Here is a 15,981-nt window from a genome sequence, read left to right as displayed (position 1 = left end):
AAAAGGAAATCCGGAACTCTTATAGGATCACTTTGTTGTCTGTATGTCTGTCTGTCAAGAAACCTACAGGGTACTTCCCGTTGACCTAGAATCATGAAATTTGACAGGTAGTTAGGTAGGTCTTATAGCAGACATATGGGGAAAAATTTGAAAACCGTGAATTTGATCACACAAAAGAAATTAAAACTAATAATTAGTGTTTTCAATTTTCAAAGTAAGATAACTATATCAAGTGGGGTATGTATATATCATATGAAAGTGCTTCACTTGTCTTGCTTTGATTTATCGTGCGAAATGTCGAAAAAATACGACTAGTATGGAACCCTCGGTGCGCGAGCCTGACTCGCACTTGGCCGGTTTTTGTTTAATAAATGAGTGTAAAATTATCATTTACCACCAAGCAGTACACCAAAAACTAATGCTGGCCAGATTTGAACCATAATAAGTATAGAATTATGAGAACAAAATAAATATCAACGTTACTTATTTCAGTGTGTCTACTGGAACCACCCAATTTTAAATGTCGGCTGTTAAAAGTGCCTAAAAACCTTACAGTACGCGGCAGAAGATAATATACATCGACCCTTTAGAATGAGATTTCGGCTTTGTAGAGCGTTGTCTCAGTCAGTCATACCTGTGTGACGTTTTGTCGGTCTCAACGATAGAGACAATGCTCTACAAAACAGCATCTCTTTCTAAAGGTCGATGTACATTATTTTCTGCCGCGTACTGTACTTACTTTTCTAAAGTCGTGAGTGCTGATTTTGGTGGGGTCGCAGTTTCATATAAAACTATACCAGGCCCATTCCAGGATTACCAGGATATTTTCTTTCTGGCGGTCCTGGAATCTTGCTCTAAAAGAATTTATTGGATTAAAAAACAAAATAAGTAATCAATATTTTTCAACAGATTTTTATTTATTTACAAAATTTGATTTAATCACGAATATTTAATTGGTTATTCTATCATACAAAGTTTAAGTACGTCAAGCCTTAACATAGGCAACTACTTTAGGGCCAAAGCAGATTATACATAGGATGTTTCATGTTACGAATGTTCGCATTCGCATAATATACGAGCGAAATTTTAGTATTAATTTATTATAATGCAAAATTCAGTTATATGTGCGTTGTATCTTTTGCCGCGGCGATCTTCTCGGTGAAATGTGAACGGCTCTCATTGGAGTATTTGTTCTTTTGAGGTCATTACCAGAGGCGGGCGTTCGTAAGCTTCTGGGTGTGCATAAAGGTTTCTTCAAGGCTGGTGGTTGAGGAGTCTTCAGTAAAACGTTCGATTGTGGGGAAACTACCTTTTTGACTGGAGTAACTTTCCCGTTTACCCTTAGATTAATCCCTTCTTTACTGTGACGAACCGGGCCTTTATACCTCGTCACATTAGGACCCAAATTTTTCGTATTTACATTCGCTTTTAAAGGCCCATCATTGTTTACGTACGCTTGAAGCCTGGATTTAGGATGAAATGACATTTTCTGTGACTGTGATTTAATTTGATTTTGGTTGATAACTCTTGGTTTCCTAGCGAAACCGGTAAGCGCGGACTTCTCGTTCGCTTCGGACGACTTGTCGGAGCTGGTTTCGAAGAGTTTGGCTTTAGCGAGCACTGCTCCAGCGTTTTGTCGGCGTAGTTTGTTCACCGAAGGTCTTCCATTTTGACCGTTAGATTCGAGTTCGCCCGTTTTGTTCATAAAGAACGCTGCAGCATTCCTCCATTTATGTTGACAGTTTACGGGACTATCTTTTCCTACTTGGTACTTGCGTATATTTTGGTAGCACTTTGACTGTGCGGATTTCCTTATCTTTTCGTTGGAGTTGAGGGTATTATTGGCCGAATTTTCAGATCCCGTCTCATCCCAGTTGTGTGTCGTTATATTGAGCGATCGACGCGGCTGGACTTTGCCGATAGTTTTGTTTAAACCGAAATCTGGTGCGAGACTGATTCTTTTGCGTTGATGATATTTTTGACTAGAGTCAGAAACATTGATGGATTGTTCTGAAATTGAAACATCCCAGTCAGCTGTGCTATCTCTATCACCTCTGTTCGGTTTAGCGACGCTCGTTCTCTCTTTGCGAGTGAGTCCGACGTAAGGGTAGAACATATCCATGGCATTCCAAGATTTGTGCCTGACTATTTTGGTCAAATTTTCTTTCGAACGTCTTCTTATGGACCCTATTTTTCTTGCACTCGGTGATCGTATGATTTTAGCTTCTTCCTTTGGTCTAATCTTCAGTTCTTTGCTAAGACGTCGCGCTAAATGCTCGGAACCTTGACAGTTTAACATGGCCACCTCTTCTAACGTTTGCTCGTAAACATTCTGGACTTGCTGTAAAGGCTGAACTCGAGGTATGGCATCAGTAAACTCTCGGGATAGTCTGTTCTCTATAGCAGATACCCTGCTTTTTATTTCTTCATATTCCTGTTTAGAAATTCGAACGTAATCCTTTTCTACTTCTTTCATGTCTGAGGATAAGTCGATGGTGTCGTGTGCACTGAACAAGTTTTCAGAGGAGGTTAACAGGTCACTACTAATACTGGTTTCGGAGTTTTTATGCGAGTTAAAGTCTGAGTTCGTGACTGGTGTACTTCGGGCATCTACGAAACTAAGTCGTAATCGCTTCCGATCAGTAGCACCCCTGCAAAATTAATACTAATTAATTTCATCTATTTGCGGCAAGGCAATCCATTTTTTGGAGAAGAAATAAAATAGTGCACGTCTGCGCGTCTGTGTAGTTGAATAAAAAGTGCACGCGCGCAGGATTGCATTTTTGATAATTAGTCGGCAAAAGGTATATAGCACTATGGATTCTGATGGATTCTCAATTAAAAAACAGATGTCAAATAGCAGTGACACAGAAAGGATCTTTGAAAGTACCTATGTCATGTCATACACACCTCGATAAAATATGACTACTTAAAAATAGCTATTCTGTTTGGCGACCATTTTTAGCGGTAGTGAAGTTTTAACGTTGCTCTCGTCCAAAAAAGATCCAAGTTACCTACTCACAAGTGATAGTGATATAGAAATTTTACTTCATAAAAACAATGACGCACAGTAATAAAGAGTTTGAAAGTGAGAACTTACATTTTCATAGGTGTAAACGACAGTTCTTTCTGAGGAAGACCTTTTGTGATTTCTTTCCTGAAAACAAAAATTTGTAAATACAATAGATTCCAAATGAGTTCTTAGAAGAAAAACTAGCTTACTTATGCTCGCGACTTCGTCCGCGCGGACTTCACAAATCTTAAACCCCTATTTCACCCCCTTAGGGGTTGAATTTTCAAAAATCCTTAGTAGACGTCATAATAGCTATCTGCATGCCAAATTTCAGCCTGATCCGTCTAGTAGTTTGAGCTGTGCGTTGATAGATCAGTCAGTCACCTTGTCCTTTTATACCTATATTTAGATTCAAATTCAACTCACTTTGTTTTCGCAGAAAGTCCTTCGTAAGAGTTAAACTTCCGTTTGGCAGCAGACTTGCTGAGCACTGGTGTTTTGCCGTTATCTCGAACGGGGGCGGGTGTGGTTGGATTCCCTGATACCATTTTGCGTAATCCATTTAACATTCCTAATAATTAAAACAATCAATATAGCGTATGTTTGAATTACGAAATACATAAATCTACAACACAATTGAATTAATAATGAAAGGGAAAGATATAGTCCATGCAAAACAAAATATTATAGTCGTCCCTGAGCTTAGAGGAGTTCGCGCCAGTACAGGCGAATCGCGCACGTATATTGTATACGCATGTAGCACTCACTAATGCAAATCTGTTATAATGTCTGTTGTGCTCCGCGCTCTCGTTCGTTTAGCCCCACTGACGTCAAAAAAATTATATTGCGGCGCGTCTTGCGGTAAAGTTCAGGGGTGATTATTTGTTTGGCAAGGACTGCACAATACAACATCTATTTTACTTTAAAAAAAGTCAAAGTTAAATCGCACGAACAAGCGACACAATTAAAATGCTCTGAAAAAAGACCGATTGCGCGAACATCAATTGAGTACTCAATAGAAATAAGTAGATACATTTATTTTTGATCGCGAGTTCATACGATCAATGCGATGCGATGCTGAAGTTCTTCGTAGATATTCTGGCACAAAAGGGACAAAACCTATAATCAGTTAAAACTTACTATTAAGAGACCCACTTCGTCTCTTCTTCCGTCTCGAGCGGCTGACATCAGAATCATCGTCTAGTTTCGTCATGAGATCTTCTGTTAAAAGTCCTATATACTTTGAGTTTTCTATAAATATCTGAAACAAATAGGAAGGTACATAAAACTCAACTAAATTTGTTGTGGTTTCTTTTACAACTTCAACTCTTTATTTTTTGTTTGATATCTGTCTGTCATCTTTTTTTCTTCATCATCAACTGACAGATGCCCACTGCTCAACCTAGGTCTCTTGTAGCAGCTTCCCCATGCCACAGTCTTGGGCTGCCTGACTCCAGCGGCTCCCTATGATTTGTTTAATGTTGTCTGTCCTCCTAGTGAGGGGTCATCCAACGCTGTACTTTCTAATGCAAGGTCGCCATTCAAGCACCTTGGGACCCCAATGTGTGTCGATTTTTCGGACTATGTGCCCTACTCATTTCCACTTCAGCTTCGCAAACTCGCTGAGCTATGTCTGTTACTCTGGTTCTCTTATATGGATCTTCTCATTGCTGATTTGATCATGTAGAGAAACTTCAAGCATACCTAGATCTCTGTTGATGAGTGACTCTGAGTTTTCTTATGAGGCCCATAGTCAGCAACTAGCAGTACACACTGGCAAAAGAGACTTTTTTATGAGCTACTCATTTGAAATAGGATCTAGCCTAAAGAGTATGAGTGATACAAAAACATCGACGATGGTCTATTATGTAGACTTAACACTAGAGAGACTAGTTACCTTAACTAAGGCGACATGGTGCTCTAGTCTCTGTGCGGAGGCGGCGGCCGGGAGCGGCATGACGCTGGGAGCCAGCACTATGGCGAGGTTGGACGAGTCCATCAAATTGTCTTTGTGTTTCGATGCCATGAAATGTAGTAACTGGAATTTTCAAAAACCATTTCAGAGACAACAGAGTTGAGTTTTTCTACCTACTAGCTTATGCTCGCGACTTCGTCTGCGTGGACTACACAAATTTCAAACCCCTATTTCACCCCCTTAGAGGTTGAATTTTCAAAAATCCTTTCTTAGCGGATGCCTACATCATAATAGCTATCTGCATGCCAAATTTCAGCCCGATACATCCAGTAATTTAATCTTTGACAGGAGTGGAGAAGGCGGATGCCTTGTCCACTCCTGTCCCGCAAAGAGCCACTAGGGGTGCAAAGGATCGGCGAGATTTTTGCATGGATATAGTTATAGACCTGGAGAATGACATAGTCCCACCGACGCGGACGAAGTCGCGGGCATCAGCTAGTTAAAAATAAACCACAGAAAAATTTCTTTTCTATCTGGGAAATGGTATCTAATCATGTTTTTATTTCACAAGAATTTAGTTCACACATTACAATTATTGAATTTATAGTTTTTAAATCCGCTTTTGATCTGCCATGTACAATAAAAAATCACTATCTGTATTTCATTTCAGGCAGGGTTCGCAGGGGCAGGGCAATTATTTTTATATAATATTATGTTACAAAAGTAATACCTCCATGATATAATGCAGAAGGTGCACATGTAATACTGGTAACAACAACAAAGTGTTAAATATAGCCTTCAGTCCGTCTTCACCACCCGTCACTCTACACCTGAGTAACAAGTCCTGCACTTCCGCACTAATCAGTGGCTCGGGCAAACAACGGAGGTAGAGCTTCAAAACACTGGCTACATCTATGGGATGGTGACCTTCTGATACACATCCACCGGCATCTAGTAAACGCTGAAAATCATAAGCTTTTGTTTATTCGATTACAAGTTAGCCCTTGACTTGACTCCCATCTTAGGCCGCATCATCACTTTCCATCAGGTGTGATTGTGGTCAAGCGTTTGCCTATAATGATTTTTTTTTAAAATACTACAATTTCAGCTGGTGGTAAGTGTGGTGATGCAGTCTAGGCAGAGGGCTAACTTGGAAGCGATATGGCAGTTTTATTAAACCCATACCCCTTATCCATTTCTACACAGCATTTTACCAAAATGCTGAATCACTTGGAGGCATGACTTCGCCGGTAGGGTGGTAACTTGCCATAGTCTTAGCATCCCACCAGACCAGACCAGACCAGTAACAATTTAGAGATTATTTAACTACTTTTGTATACTTGTTAATATACAGGGTTACAGGAAACTGTTTATTATTATCAAGGATATGCACTAGAAAGAAATTTAAAAAAATCTGATGAAATACATTGTTTCTTTTTTTACTAATTTTTAAAGTGGCAAACACCCCTTTACTTAGAAAAAAATAAAAAAAATGAATAACTTGAAAATGATGCACTTTTGCATAAGCACTTTAGGGGTCGTTTGATCGTGTCCTATTTTCCTGTAACCCTGTATAATGTCCTACTAAAAAAAAATTCGATCACAATGGGCAATCTAGATTAGCTATCTACAGGAAACATTATAGCTCATAAGTGTATGCACAAATACAGGTGCACAATAGTGAGGGAATCAATAGATTCCCTCACTTTTATTCCCTCTCTCACCCAATGAGACAGAAATCTGTGACAACAGAGAATTTTCAAAACTTGATATTAGGATTTCATCTTGACATTGATTGCTGTATCCACTGAAAAGTCGTAGATTCAGCCAAGCCAGAATCAGAGAGGAAAGAGAAACTTTAGTCATAAAAATCATGAGTAACACATTCGAATATTATACAATTTGAAAGTCTGCTTGATATCTTTTCAGAGCTCATCAGTTTGACCAATTTTGATGAAATTTAGTACAGAGCTAGCTTACATCCCGGGGTTGGACATAAGCTAGTTTTATCCTGAAAATCAAAGAATTTCTACAGAATTTTTAAAAACCTAAATTGATGATGATGTTGCGGGTATCATCTAATATTAGATAAGAAAATGGAGCTACTGGCTGAAATCTGTAAGATAGCTAGTTCATATCTTAGCTGTACTTTACGATATTTTAAGTTATTTGAACACAGTTGGAGTGAAATGGAAATTAGTATAGTTACAACGAAAATATTTGTATACCTTAATATCTTTTTGTCGTGTTTGCGATCCCGCCTTCCTGAACAGACCTTCGACATGAGCATTGGCTCTCAACACAGACGACATCTCAGTCACAACTATTGGAATACTCAGGCTGCTTCCACAACATATCACACTGCACGATGGGACTTTTACTAGAGGCGCTCCGAACACTGTTTTATGATCCTTTGGAGAAAAATAAACTCTTATTTATAAAATCCGTCGAATCTAAATCTTAAAAACACTTTGATATCACTACAACTTACTTTGACATTTTTCAAAATAATCTTTTTCAGGCGATGCTTTAAGCCTGCTTTTTTCAACTCTCCGACTATTATAGACTGTAATTTCCCATGGTTGATGCCGTCCGATATCAACATTTCGTTTACTTCACCTTTTCATGAATTTCATAAAAATAATATTCGACCCTCCTACTTCTTCCTCTACTTTTCAAATCGAAATTTTTCGTTAATTTACGTTCCATTTCCCAGTTGCAAGAATGACAGCAGGTCATTAATTTTATCAAATTGAAAAATAATTCAAGATTTCCCTACTATTTTTTGAATGGTAAAGGAAAATATTTTTTAATTTTAATTTGTAGAATTTGAATACCAATATTTGTAAATTTAATTCCCAAAATAATTAGGTATTTTAGAATGATTCAAACTTAGTGTACCGTAAATCGAAACAGTTTCCACGGACGAAAAACCTAAAATACGACAATAACCAATCCAAAGAACGTACAGTTAAAAGTCAACAAGGCTCAAAGGGGCAAAAGGGGCTATAACCCACAGCCGTAAAACCAATTAAAAAAAAATTAAATGTCAACCATCAAATCACGTCTGCTGCCTATTTATTTTAGAATTATTATGATTTTTCATACGTGTTTGTAAAAAAAGTACTAGAGAGCTAAAACACTTCACTTTTAATGAACTTTCCTTTGATTTCATGACTTAAATTAATAATGTGGTGAAGGGTTTCTATTGGAACTTTTCTACGTTACCTGCTCCTAGTACAAACATGATCGAATTATCAGCAAAACTCACAACTGGCTCAGTTTACTTAGCTGGAGAGGCTTTGGAATGTTGTATTACTTTTAACCATACACCTCAGCCAGAGCATAGGAACTCTCAAAGCCACAAGTAACTTCTGATTAACTTTTTCATCTTTATGGGTGGGTTTATTTTAGACCACATTTTTGTGCTCTGACAGCATCTAGCATGATTTTCTTCATGTAATGGTTTGGCAATGTATAACAATTTTTGTTTTTGTTGGCTTGTCCCATTCAGCAATGACCAGATGCACAGTCTGAAAAAAATCCATTCATAAGTATAAAACTTGCATTTTGAAATTTTTCTTATATTATACTTTTTTTTTAGTGATATCTTAGAAAACTTAGCTTGGGCTTCAGCACAAATCCACTGCTTTTTCTCAACTTCAAAAAGTACAGGTGAAAAAGCCAATGTATTTGAAAAAACAACAGCTTTAGAAGTGACCTCATGTGATATTGGAGATGTTGTGTTTCATACAAAACCCAAAATACTGTTCTGTGATCTGACCATACCCCTAGGGGAAACAAAGACATGTAAGTAATCAAATTCTTCCTTAAACAAATCAGTTTAGAATTTTACTACAGCCAATTGGCTAAGTATAGTGTACAGCCAATTGGCTTAGTATAGTTTACTACAAAAACATTAAAAAATATTTGCTAGCTAGTCTGTCTGTAGGTCGATACTGCAAAACCGGCATCAATCATTATAACAATTGCTGAGATTGGCTGAATTTATTGCAACAATTTGCAGCCAATAGTGAGCAAGTGTTAACTAGTCAGAGGTGATTGCGATCGCATTTTCATTGTAGCTGTCATTCTACCACAATCAAGCGATGGTTAAAGATATAGAAATGTTGACAGGTACTTAGTCTATGCCTTAAATTCAATAACAATAACTATAAATTAACTAACACCACTAAAATATTACAAAGGATTTTCCTTATTTACTTCCTTTATCATTTTACATTTTTATTCCTTACTAGCTGACCCGCCCCGGCTTCGCTTGGGTGGAGTATTTCGGACTGGGAGTGTCATCGTGAAGCCGTTGCTTGATACCTAAAATATCAATTCACTATCAGAAATTCTAAAATCCCCACGATTTAGGACTTTAGTACTTTGCAGCATCAGGATTGAGGAGTTAGGATCCGAAGTTCAATGATGTAGCCTATGCTTGGTACCTAAATTAACTTTGCATCATCCGCAGTTACTGAAACATTATAGTTTAGGAGTGCTGTACCCTACATCATCAAGGTTGAGGAGTTGGGACTTGAAGTCTGAGAATAAAGTTGTTGCTTGGTACCTACAATATGAATTCACTATGAACAGTTCCTGAATCTTGATAACTCAGGCGGGCAGTAACCCTGCAGCATCAGGATTAAGGAGTTGAATCCAGAAATTTTTATGTGACCACCACGAAAACTTTTTTGTTGGTTTTTTAAAAAATTTTGCAAATCTGTCCAGAATCCACGAAAAATCGATGTAGAAAAACGAACCACTTCCGATCCTTTTTGACAGTCGGTTAAAAACCGATGACCTTGAAACATTTACGGAATAATCTTTAAAATATCCCCTTTCTAACAAAAAAAGAATGAATGAAATCGGACTACGCATTAATGAATTACAACTCAGTATACATTTTAACTTTCATCCCCTCTCCTACGGGAACCATGCTGAATTTCGGGATAAAAAGTATCCTATATTCTTCCTCATAGTATGAACTCAAATTGTACCAAGTTTCATTGGAATCCATTCAGTAGTTTCAGCGTGATGCGCGGCCGTGATACAGACAGACAGACAGACAGACAGACAGACAGATAGACAGATAGACAGATAGACAGACAGACAGACAGACAGACAAAAATGAAAAAACCTACAGTTTTGGGTTCAGTATCGATTATAGAGTGCCCTCGAAAAAAAAACTTCAAAATTACTTCAATGTACAGAATTTGAGCTGTTACAGTTTTATTATAAGTATTGATGATTATGGTGTTATTTTTTTCAGTCTGGTACAGAGAATCTCTGCCCATAGAAGCCCCACCATCGTACAGAGGCACCGCTGTTAAATACTCTTATAAGATAACTATAGCAACACAGAAGGTAGGGTCCCATATAAAGATGGTGCGAATACCATTCAGGGTCCTCCCCATCAGTCCAATCATGAACATGCAAGATTTAGCTGCATTATGTGGAAATGAAACTACGGAAGACCTCCAGCCAACTAATCCTTTTTCAGAGGAAAGGAAGGTCGAAACTCCTTTGACAATGGCTTTACAAGTGTTACAGGTAAATAAATTCAATCCCTAAGGGGGTGAAATAAGGGTTTGAAATTTGTATAGTCTTCACGGACGAAGTCGCGAGCATAAGCTAGTTTTAGTTTACATTTGCTTGTATATTTCCATCTGTTCTGTAACCCCCAAACTTTTATCTTGTAGAAAATATTGTTGTGATGTTGGATTTTATATATTTTTAACACTAAGATATAACTAATGTTTTGAAAGTTTTAACCTCTTCAAGTTTATCTAATAAACTACTAATAATTAAATCACCTAAACTACTAATGTATGTTTAGCTAGTCCACAGACCACCACCTATAGGTGCCTAATAGCTGGACACCCCCCTATCGCCAAGCTTAGGCAGTTGCTTAGCAGAAAAGTCGGCGCACGCCCGTTCCGTACCCTCATTCTGCGCATTGTCTTGAATATGTGACTTTTGAGTCCACCAATCACAACAAAACATTCTCCTCTGTCCACTGCTAACATTTTACGATTTTGTTTTCATGCAAAACCCTGTATATGTATACTCTTGGGGTTGAATCCTCTGTGCTTTAATAGTCATTCTAACAAATGTGTGTATGAGTACAATTGTATTACAAACAGGCTTAAATGAATTGCAAATTATAATAGTAAAGAAATATTTCTCCTCTATAGAATCTCACTGCAAGAAGAAGTCCAAACTCATACATGATTACAAATGCAAGGGGCAAAGTTGGCAGATTCTGCCTGTTCAAATCAGCATACAAATTGGGTGAAGATATTGTTGGCACCTTTGATTTCTCAGTTGGCACTGTCACTTGTATGCAGGTAAGCTGATCTTGCTTAAATATTATTATAAATCTAAATATATAAAAGGAAGGAGACTGACTGATCTATCAACACACAGCTCAAACTACTGGACGGATCTGGCTGAAATTTGGCATGCAGATAGCTATTATGACGTAGGCATCAGCTAAGAAAGGGGGTGAAATAGGGGTTTGAAATTTGTGTAGTCCACGCGGACGAACGTTGCGAGATATTCTGGTTGATAATAAAATTCATAGTGAGACAGTTTACATTTTAAACTGCAATATAATTTTATAATCTACATAAAAATAAAAATAATATGAAGTACTTTGCCTCCTCATATCTAATACTCACTGACAAGATTTTGAATTCCCTTTCTAACCTCTATCTAGGCAAGCTAAAGATGATGAAATCTTTCTATTTCTATCTTTTAGACTTAAAAAATTAACCCAAGAAATTATTTTTACATTTAAATACATAGTAAACATTTACTCGGACCCTATGTCACAGGTCATATCCTAGTGTAGGGTCCACTGGTAAAAGTTTATGTAATGTACAAGTAAGCAAGTATAATATAACACCTAGCTAGTCACTTATCACCATGATTTGTACCAATACTTTTTTGTAACAATTTGTACCAATACTTTTTTGAATTAAACGATCTAGGTTTCAGTATCTTTACAACCTGAAGAAGTAACTAAAACTAAAACACCTATGAAGAGTGCAAACAAAGAAAACAGCAGCAGGTCCATGACAGTGGCCAGGTACCATGAGGTCACACTGGGGCTCACACATTCACAGCTCATTTTGCCAATACCTTTGCATATTACACCTGCATTTGAGGGTGAAGAAGGTATTTTTTTTTTAAATAAATAAACCATCAATCACTATAACTACCCTTTAAATCCGAAAGTGTGTTTGTTTGTTGGTGTATTGGTTTGTCCATCAATCACGTCACAACGATGCAACAGATTGACGTGATTTTTTGTATGGGTATAGATGTGAAGAAGAAGACCTGGAGAGTGACATAGCCTACTTTTATCCCGGAAAATCAAAGAGTTCCCACAGGGGTTTTAAAAACCTAATTCCACGCAGACGACACAGGCATCAGCTAGTTTTTTTTATAAATAAAACATCAATCACTATCCATGTAAATGTGAAAGTGCTTGTTTGTTGGTTTGCCATTTAAGTATGCCTTAATGGAGCAATGGACCACCAATGTGATTGTTTTGCATGGATATAATTAAAGACCTGAGATATGTGGTACAGATTCTGATCGCAACTTAATTTTAGAGTATTCACATCTTTTTTACTAATGTAAAGAAAAGGACACACAAACTTAATTTAATTTACAAATGTCCAACCTGACTAGATCTTGAGCATAGTTTTTAAACTTGTAGAGTAGTACTAAGTCTATAATTTAAAATTCATTTTCCATCCTTTTTTAACAATATTAAAAAGATAAAGATGCATTACTTTAAATTTAGTTTAGAGAAAAATATCAGAATCGATACATTTGTCTTTCTAGAAATTTCATAACAAAATCTCACACAATATTTTGTAGTATTTCAATTTTAATTTAATCCAATTCCATAAACTATGTACAAGGTAGGATTATGGATACCCAGTTGGGTGTATTTTTCTTATAAGCACTAAGCAGGTATTTTAATTTTCAGTTTCATTAAGCTGGAGGCTTCACTTTGAGTTTGTGACAAGCAATGAAAGATTACAGCCAGGTCCAGACGATAGGGACTGGAATGCCCCCCTCAATGTGCCAATAGAAACTATGGTGTGGAACCTACCTGTGAAGATCTACTCTACGTTACCCAAACAGATTAGTCAGCAAACTGTGGGCAATGATGCATATACTTTATACATTAAGTAAATAAATAAAATTCTTATTGTGTTGTGCACAACACTTTAACTGTGAAAGTCGTTGGGTAGCAAACAATGGTACTGGTTCTGGGCACAACTAAATTTTTGAGTGTTCACATCCTGTTCTTACTAATGTAATATGAAAAGGACAGATACAGTTTGACAGTTTTAAATTTAAGTTAGAGACTTCAAACCCCGTGACTTTAGCTGCCAGTTGCGGGCCTACTGTTTGTAGCGTGCACTAAAATTTAGTCTTTAAATGTAAAATTCATGTTCCATCCTTTTTTAGCAATATTAAAAAGAAAAAGATGCAGATACTCTAAATTTAGTTTAGAGAAAGACAACAGAATCGGCGCCAATATTGCTCAAGTTAAAGACAGTTCCAACATTTAGTAGTGACTTAATATTCTCTGCAGTAAAGTACTTTTAGAACTCAATTCAGATTTGTCTTATGTAAAATAGAATAATTGTTGTTAATATTAATTTTAAGAATCATAAATGTACATTTATAAGAAAATGGAAATCATAAAATGATACTAAAGCATTCCTAATAATAATTTATTAATCACTCTCTTCTGCCGATTCTTTGTCCCAATCCTTCATTTTAGCCCCCATCATGAAGTCATCTCTGCAAAACAAAATATGATAGGTATAAATCAAACCGTCAACAAAGTAAAGAAACCGATCTACAATTTTTCTAAAGAACAAACTGGTCATTTGCAAAATAATAGTCCATTTTCGCCCCAAAAGTAATAAGGGTTGTTTGGTGGTATTTGACTACCCTACTACAAACCATATAAGGGATTTCATTCATTCTGTATATGGGGTATAAGTAGCTGATGCCTGAGACTTTGTTTGTGTGGATATAGGTTTGTTAAAAATCTGATAGGAACTCTTTGATTTTCCAGGATAAAAAGTAGCCTATGTGTTAATCCAGGGTATAATCTATCTCCATTCTAAATTTCAGCCAAATCTGTCCAGTAGTACAATATGCGGCAGAAATTAATGTACATCAACATTTAGGAGATAGCAGATTTGTAGTGTTGTCCCTGTTATTGAGACCGAAAAAACTTCATATAGGTATGAGTGACAGGGACAACACTCTACAAAGCCTAAATGTAATTCTAAAGGCATTCAAAGGCAAGCAATTCTGGTGTACATTACTTTCTGTCACAAACTGTTTTCACGTGAAAGAGTAACAAATGTAAACACAAACTTTCGCCTTTATATGTAATATAAGTTACATAATAAGTACAATATTATAAAGTATGTAGGATAAAAAACTATGTAACATGGTTTTTGTGTTTTTTTTTATTGCATACTTCCAACATACCTTAATGCATTCCATCTAGGTTTCTCAGATTCTGTTTTAACTTCATCTTTTAATGGTTTTGTTTGTTCCTCAACATTTACTGACTTTGATTGCCCCATTAGAGTATCTAAAAATGTTCTTTTATCAAACTTCTTTAATACCTTTTCCTTCTTTCCCTCAGGTATATCTTTGATCTCTTTTTCAATGGTCTTCTGTTGATTTCTTACAGCATTGAATAATTGAACTACACCTTTAGTTGCTATTTTCGTTAGTAACTTTTCTCTATCCTTTTCTAAGATGTTGGGTTTTATTCTTATTGATAATCGTTCAACCTTCTAAAAAATAAGTAAACTATTTTTTTACATACCTGCTTAGATGAAAATATTCCTAACTGCGACTTTGTATGCGTGGATTGAGATTTTTAAAAATCTCGTGGGAACTGATTTTCCGGGATAAAAAGTAGCCTATGTCACTCCAGGTCTTTTACTATACCTTCTCCAGCTCTGTTGTGACGTGATTGAAGGACAAACCAACAAACAAACATTCACATTTATAATATTATTGAGCCTCAATAGCTCAACCAGTAAAGGAGTGGACTGAAAACCGAAAGGTCGACGGTTCAAACCCCGCCCGTTACACTATTGTCGTACCTACTCCTAGCACAAGCCTGACGCTTAGTTGGAGAGGAAAGAAGAATATTAGTCATTTAACATGGCTAATATTCTTTTTAAAAAAAATGTACTACTGGTACTGGGTACTGATTAATTAAACCTACAGTTCTGAGTCAGAATGCTCTTCTAGTTTAAATAATAATAACTTTTTGCAGTATGTACATCTCAATAACTTCAAACTAAAGATAATAAAATAGGTTTTTACCTTTTTCTTTACTGGCGGTTCTGACACAGTTAAAGTCTCTTTCTTAACTTCTATTTTCACTTCTTTAGCTGCATCACCAACAATTTCAAAACTGGGTTTCTCTTCTTTTTCTTTCTTTACTGTGTCTGCAAGTTTCTTTGCTCGAGATAAAACCAATGTTTTCTTATTCTTAGGTTTTTTGGAACTGAGGATTTTGGCTACAGAATCTGCCCAGCCTTCATTTTTTATTATGACGTCATCATCACTTTCCTTATTACTTCCACTTTCATCACCATTATCACTCATTTCACTTTCAGGTTTTGTTTTATGATAACCTTTGTCTGAGACTTCTGATTCATATTCAGATTCATCACCTTCTTCACTAGATGATTCAGAGTTTGAAACTAAAATAAATAAACCGTTTATTTATTTATTTAATAACCTACAAAAATCTTTAAATGTGTGGAAATTCTTACCTGATACTTTAACTGATGGTTTACTCATTTCTTTGACTATAACCATAATGTATTACATAAATTCTACACTCTGTACGTTTATGAATATGTCCTTGCTTCTTAGCTATAATTTTCTTACAATAAACATTTGATTTGTCTTAATCACGGACCAATAACATATAGGTCTTAATTTGCTGGTTTTTAAATATGTGCACCACCAA

At 36.4% G+C, this 15,981-nt stretch overlaps 3 protein-coding genes across 4 annotated transcripts; 1 reads left to right on the top strand and 2 right to left on the bottom strand.

Annotated features, from left to right (window-relative positions):
• Positions 1 to 905: 905 nt before the first annotated feature.
• On the bottom strand, positions 906 to 7,562 carry LOC117990693 (uncharacterized). The gene is made up of 8 exons (XM_034978168.2): positions 7,420 to 7,562; positions 7,157 to 7,339; positions 5,659 to 5,889; positions 4,911 to 5,051; positions 4,154 to 4,274; positions 3,440 to 3,584; positions 3,101 to 3,157; positions 906 to 2,651 (listed from the first exon to the last, which is right to left on the bottom strand). The coding sequence occupies exons 1-8, from the start codon at positions 7,531 to 7,533 to the stop codon at positions 1,115 to 1,117; spliced, it is 2,529 nt and encodes an 842-aa protein (XP_034834059.1). The 5' UTR covers positions 7,534 to 7,562; the 3' UTR covers positions 906 to 1,114.
• LOC117990399 (RRP15-like protein) lies at positions 7,439 to 15,921 on the bottom strand. 2 transcript variants are annotated; one of them, XM_069504475.1, is made up of 4 exons: positions 15,782 to 15,921; positions 15,327 to 15,709; positions 14,472 to 14,785; positions 7,439 to 8,461 (listed from the first exon to the last, which is right to left on the bottom strand). In XM_069504475.1, the coding sequence occupies exons 1-4, from the start codon at positions 15,825 to 15,827 to the stop codon at positions 8,284 to 8,286; spliced, it is 921 nt and encodes a 306-aa protein (XP_069360576.1). In that variant the 5' UTR covers positions 15,828 to 15,921; the 3' UTR covers positions 7,439 to 8,283. The 2 variants fall into 2 exon arrangements, with proteins under 2 accessions (XP_069360576.1, XP_034833723.1); XM_034977832.2 differs by lacking the exon at positions 7,439 to 8,461 and adding an exon at positions 13,683 to 13,766.
• LOC117990398 (RAB6A-GEF complex partner protein 2) lies at positions 8,160 to 13,673 on the top strand. The gene is made up of 6 exons (XM_034977831.2): positions 8,160 to 8,295; positions 8,533 to 8,738; positions 10,207 to 10,487; positions 11,132 to 11,284; positions 11,930 to 12,116; positions 12,940 to 13,673. The coding sequence occupies exons 1-6, from the start codon at positions 8,174 to 8,176 to the stop codon at positions 13,146 to 13,148; spliced, it is 1,158 nt and encodes a 385-aa protein (XP_034833722.1). The 5' UTR covers positions 8,160 to 8,173; the 3' UTR covers positions 13,149 to 13,673.
• Positions 15,922 to 15,981: the final 60 nt, after the last annotated feature.

This window comes from Maniola hyperantus, chromosome 18 (assembly GCF_902806685.2).
Source record: "Maniola hyperantus chromosome 18, iAphHyp1.2, whole genome shotgun sequence".
In the NCBI taxonomy this organism is placed as follows: domain Eukaryota; kingdom Metazoa; phylum Arthropoda; class Insecta; order Lepidoptera; family Nymphalidae; genus Maniola; species Maniola hyperantus.
This window is presented reverse-complemented; position numbering and strand designations above follow the sequence as displayed.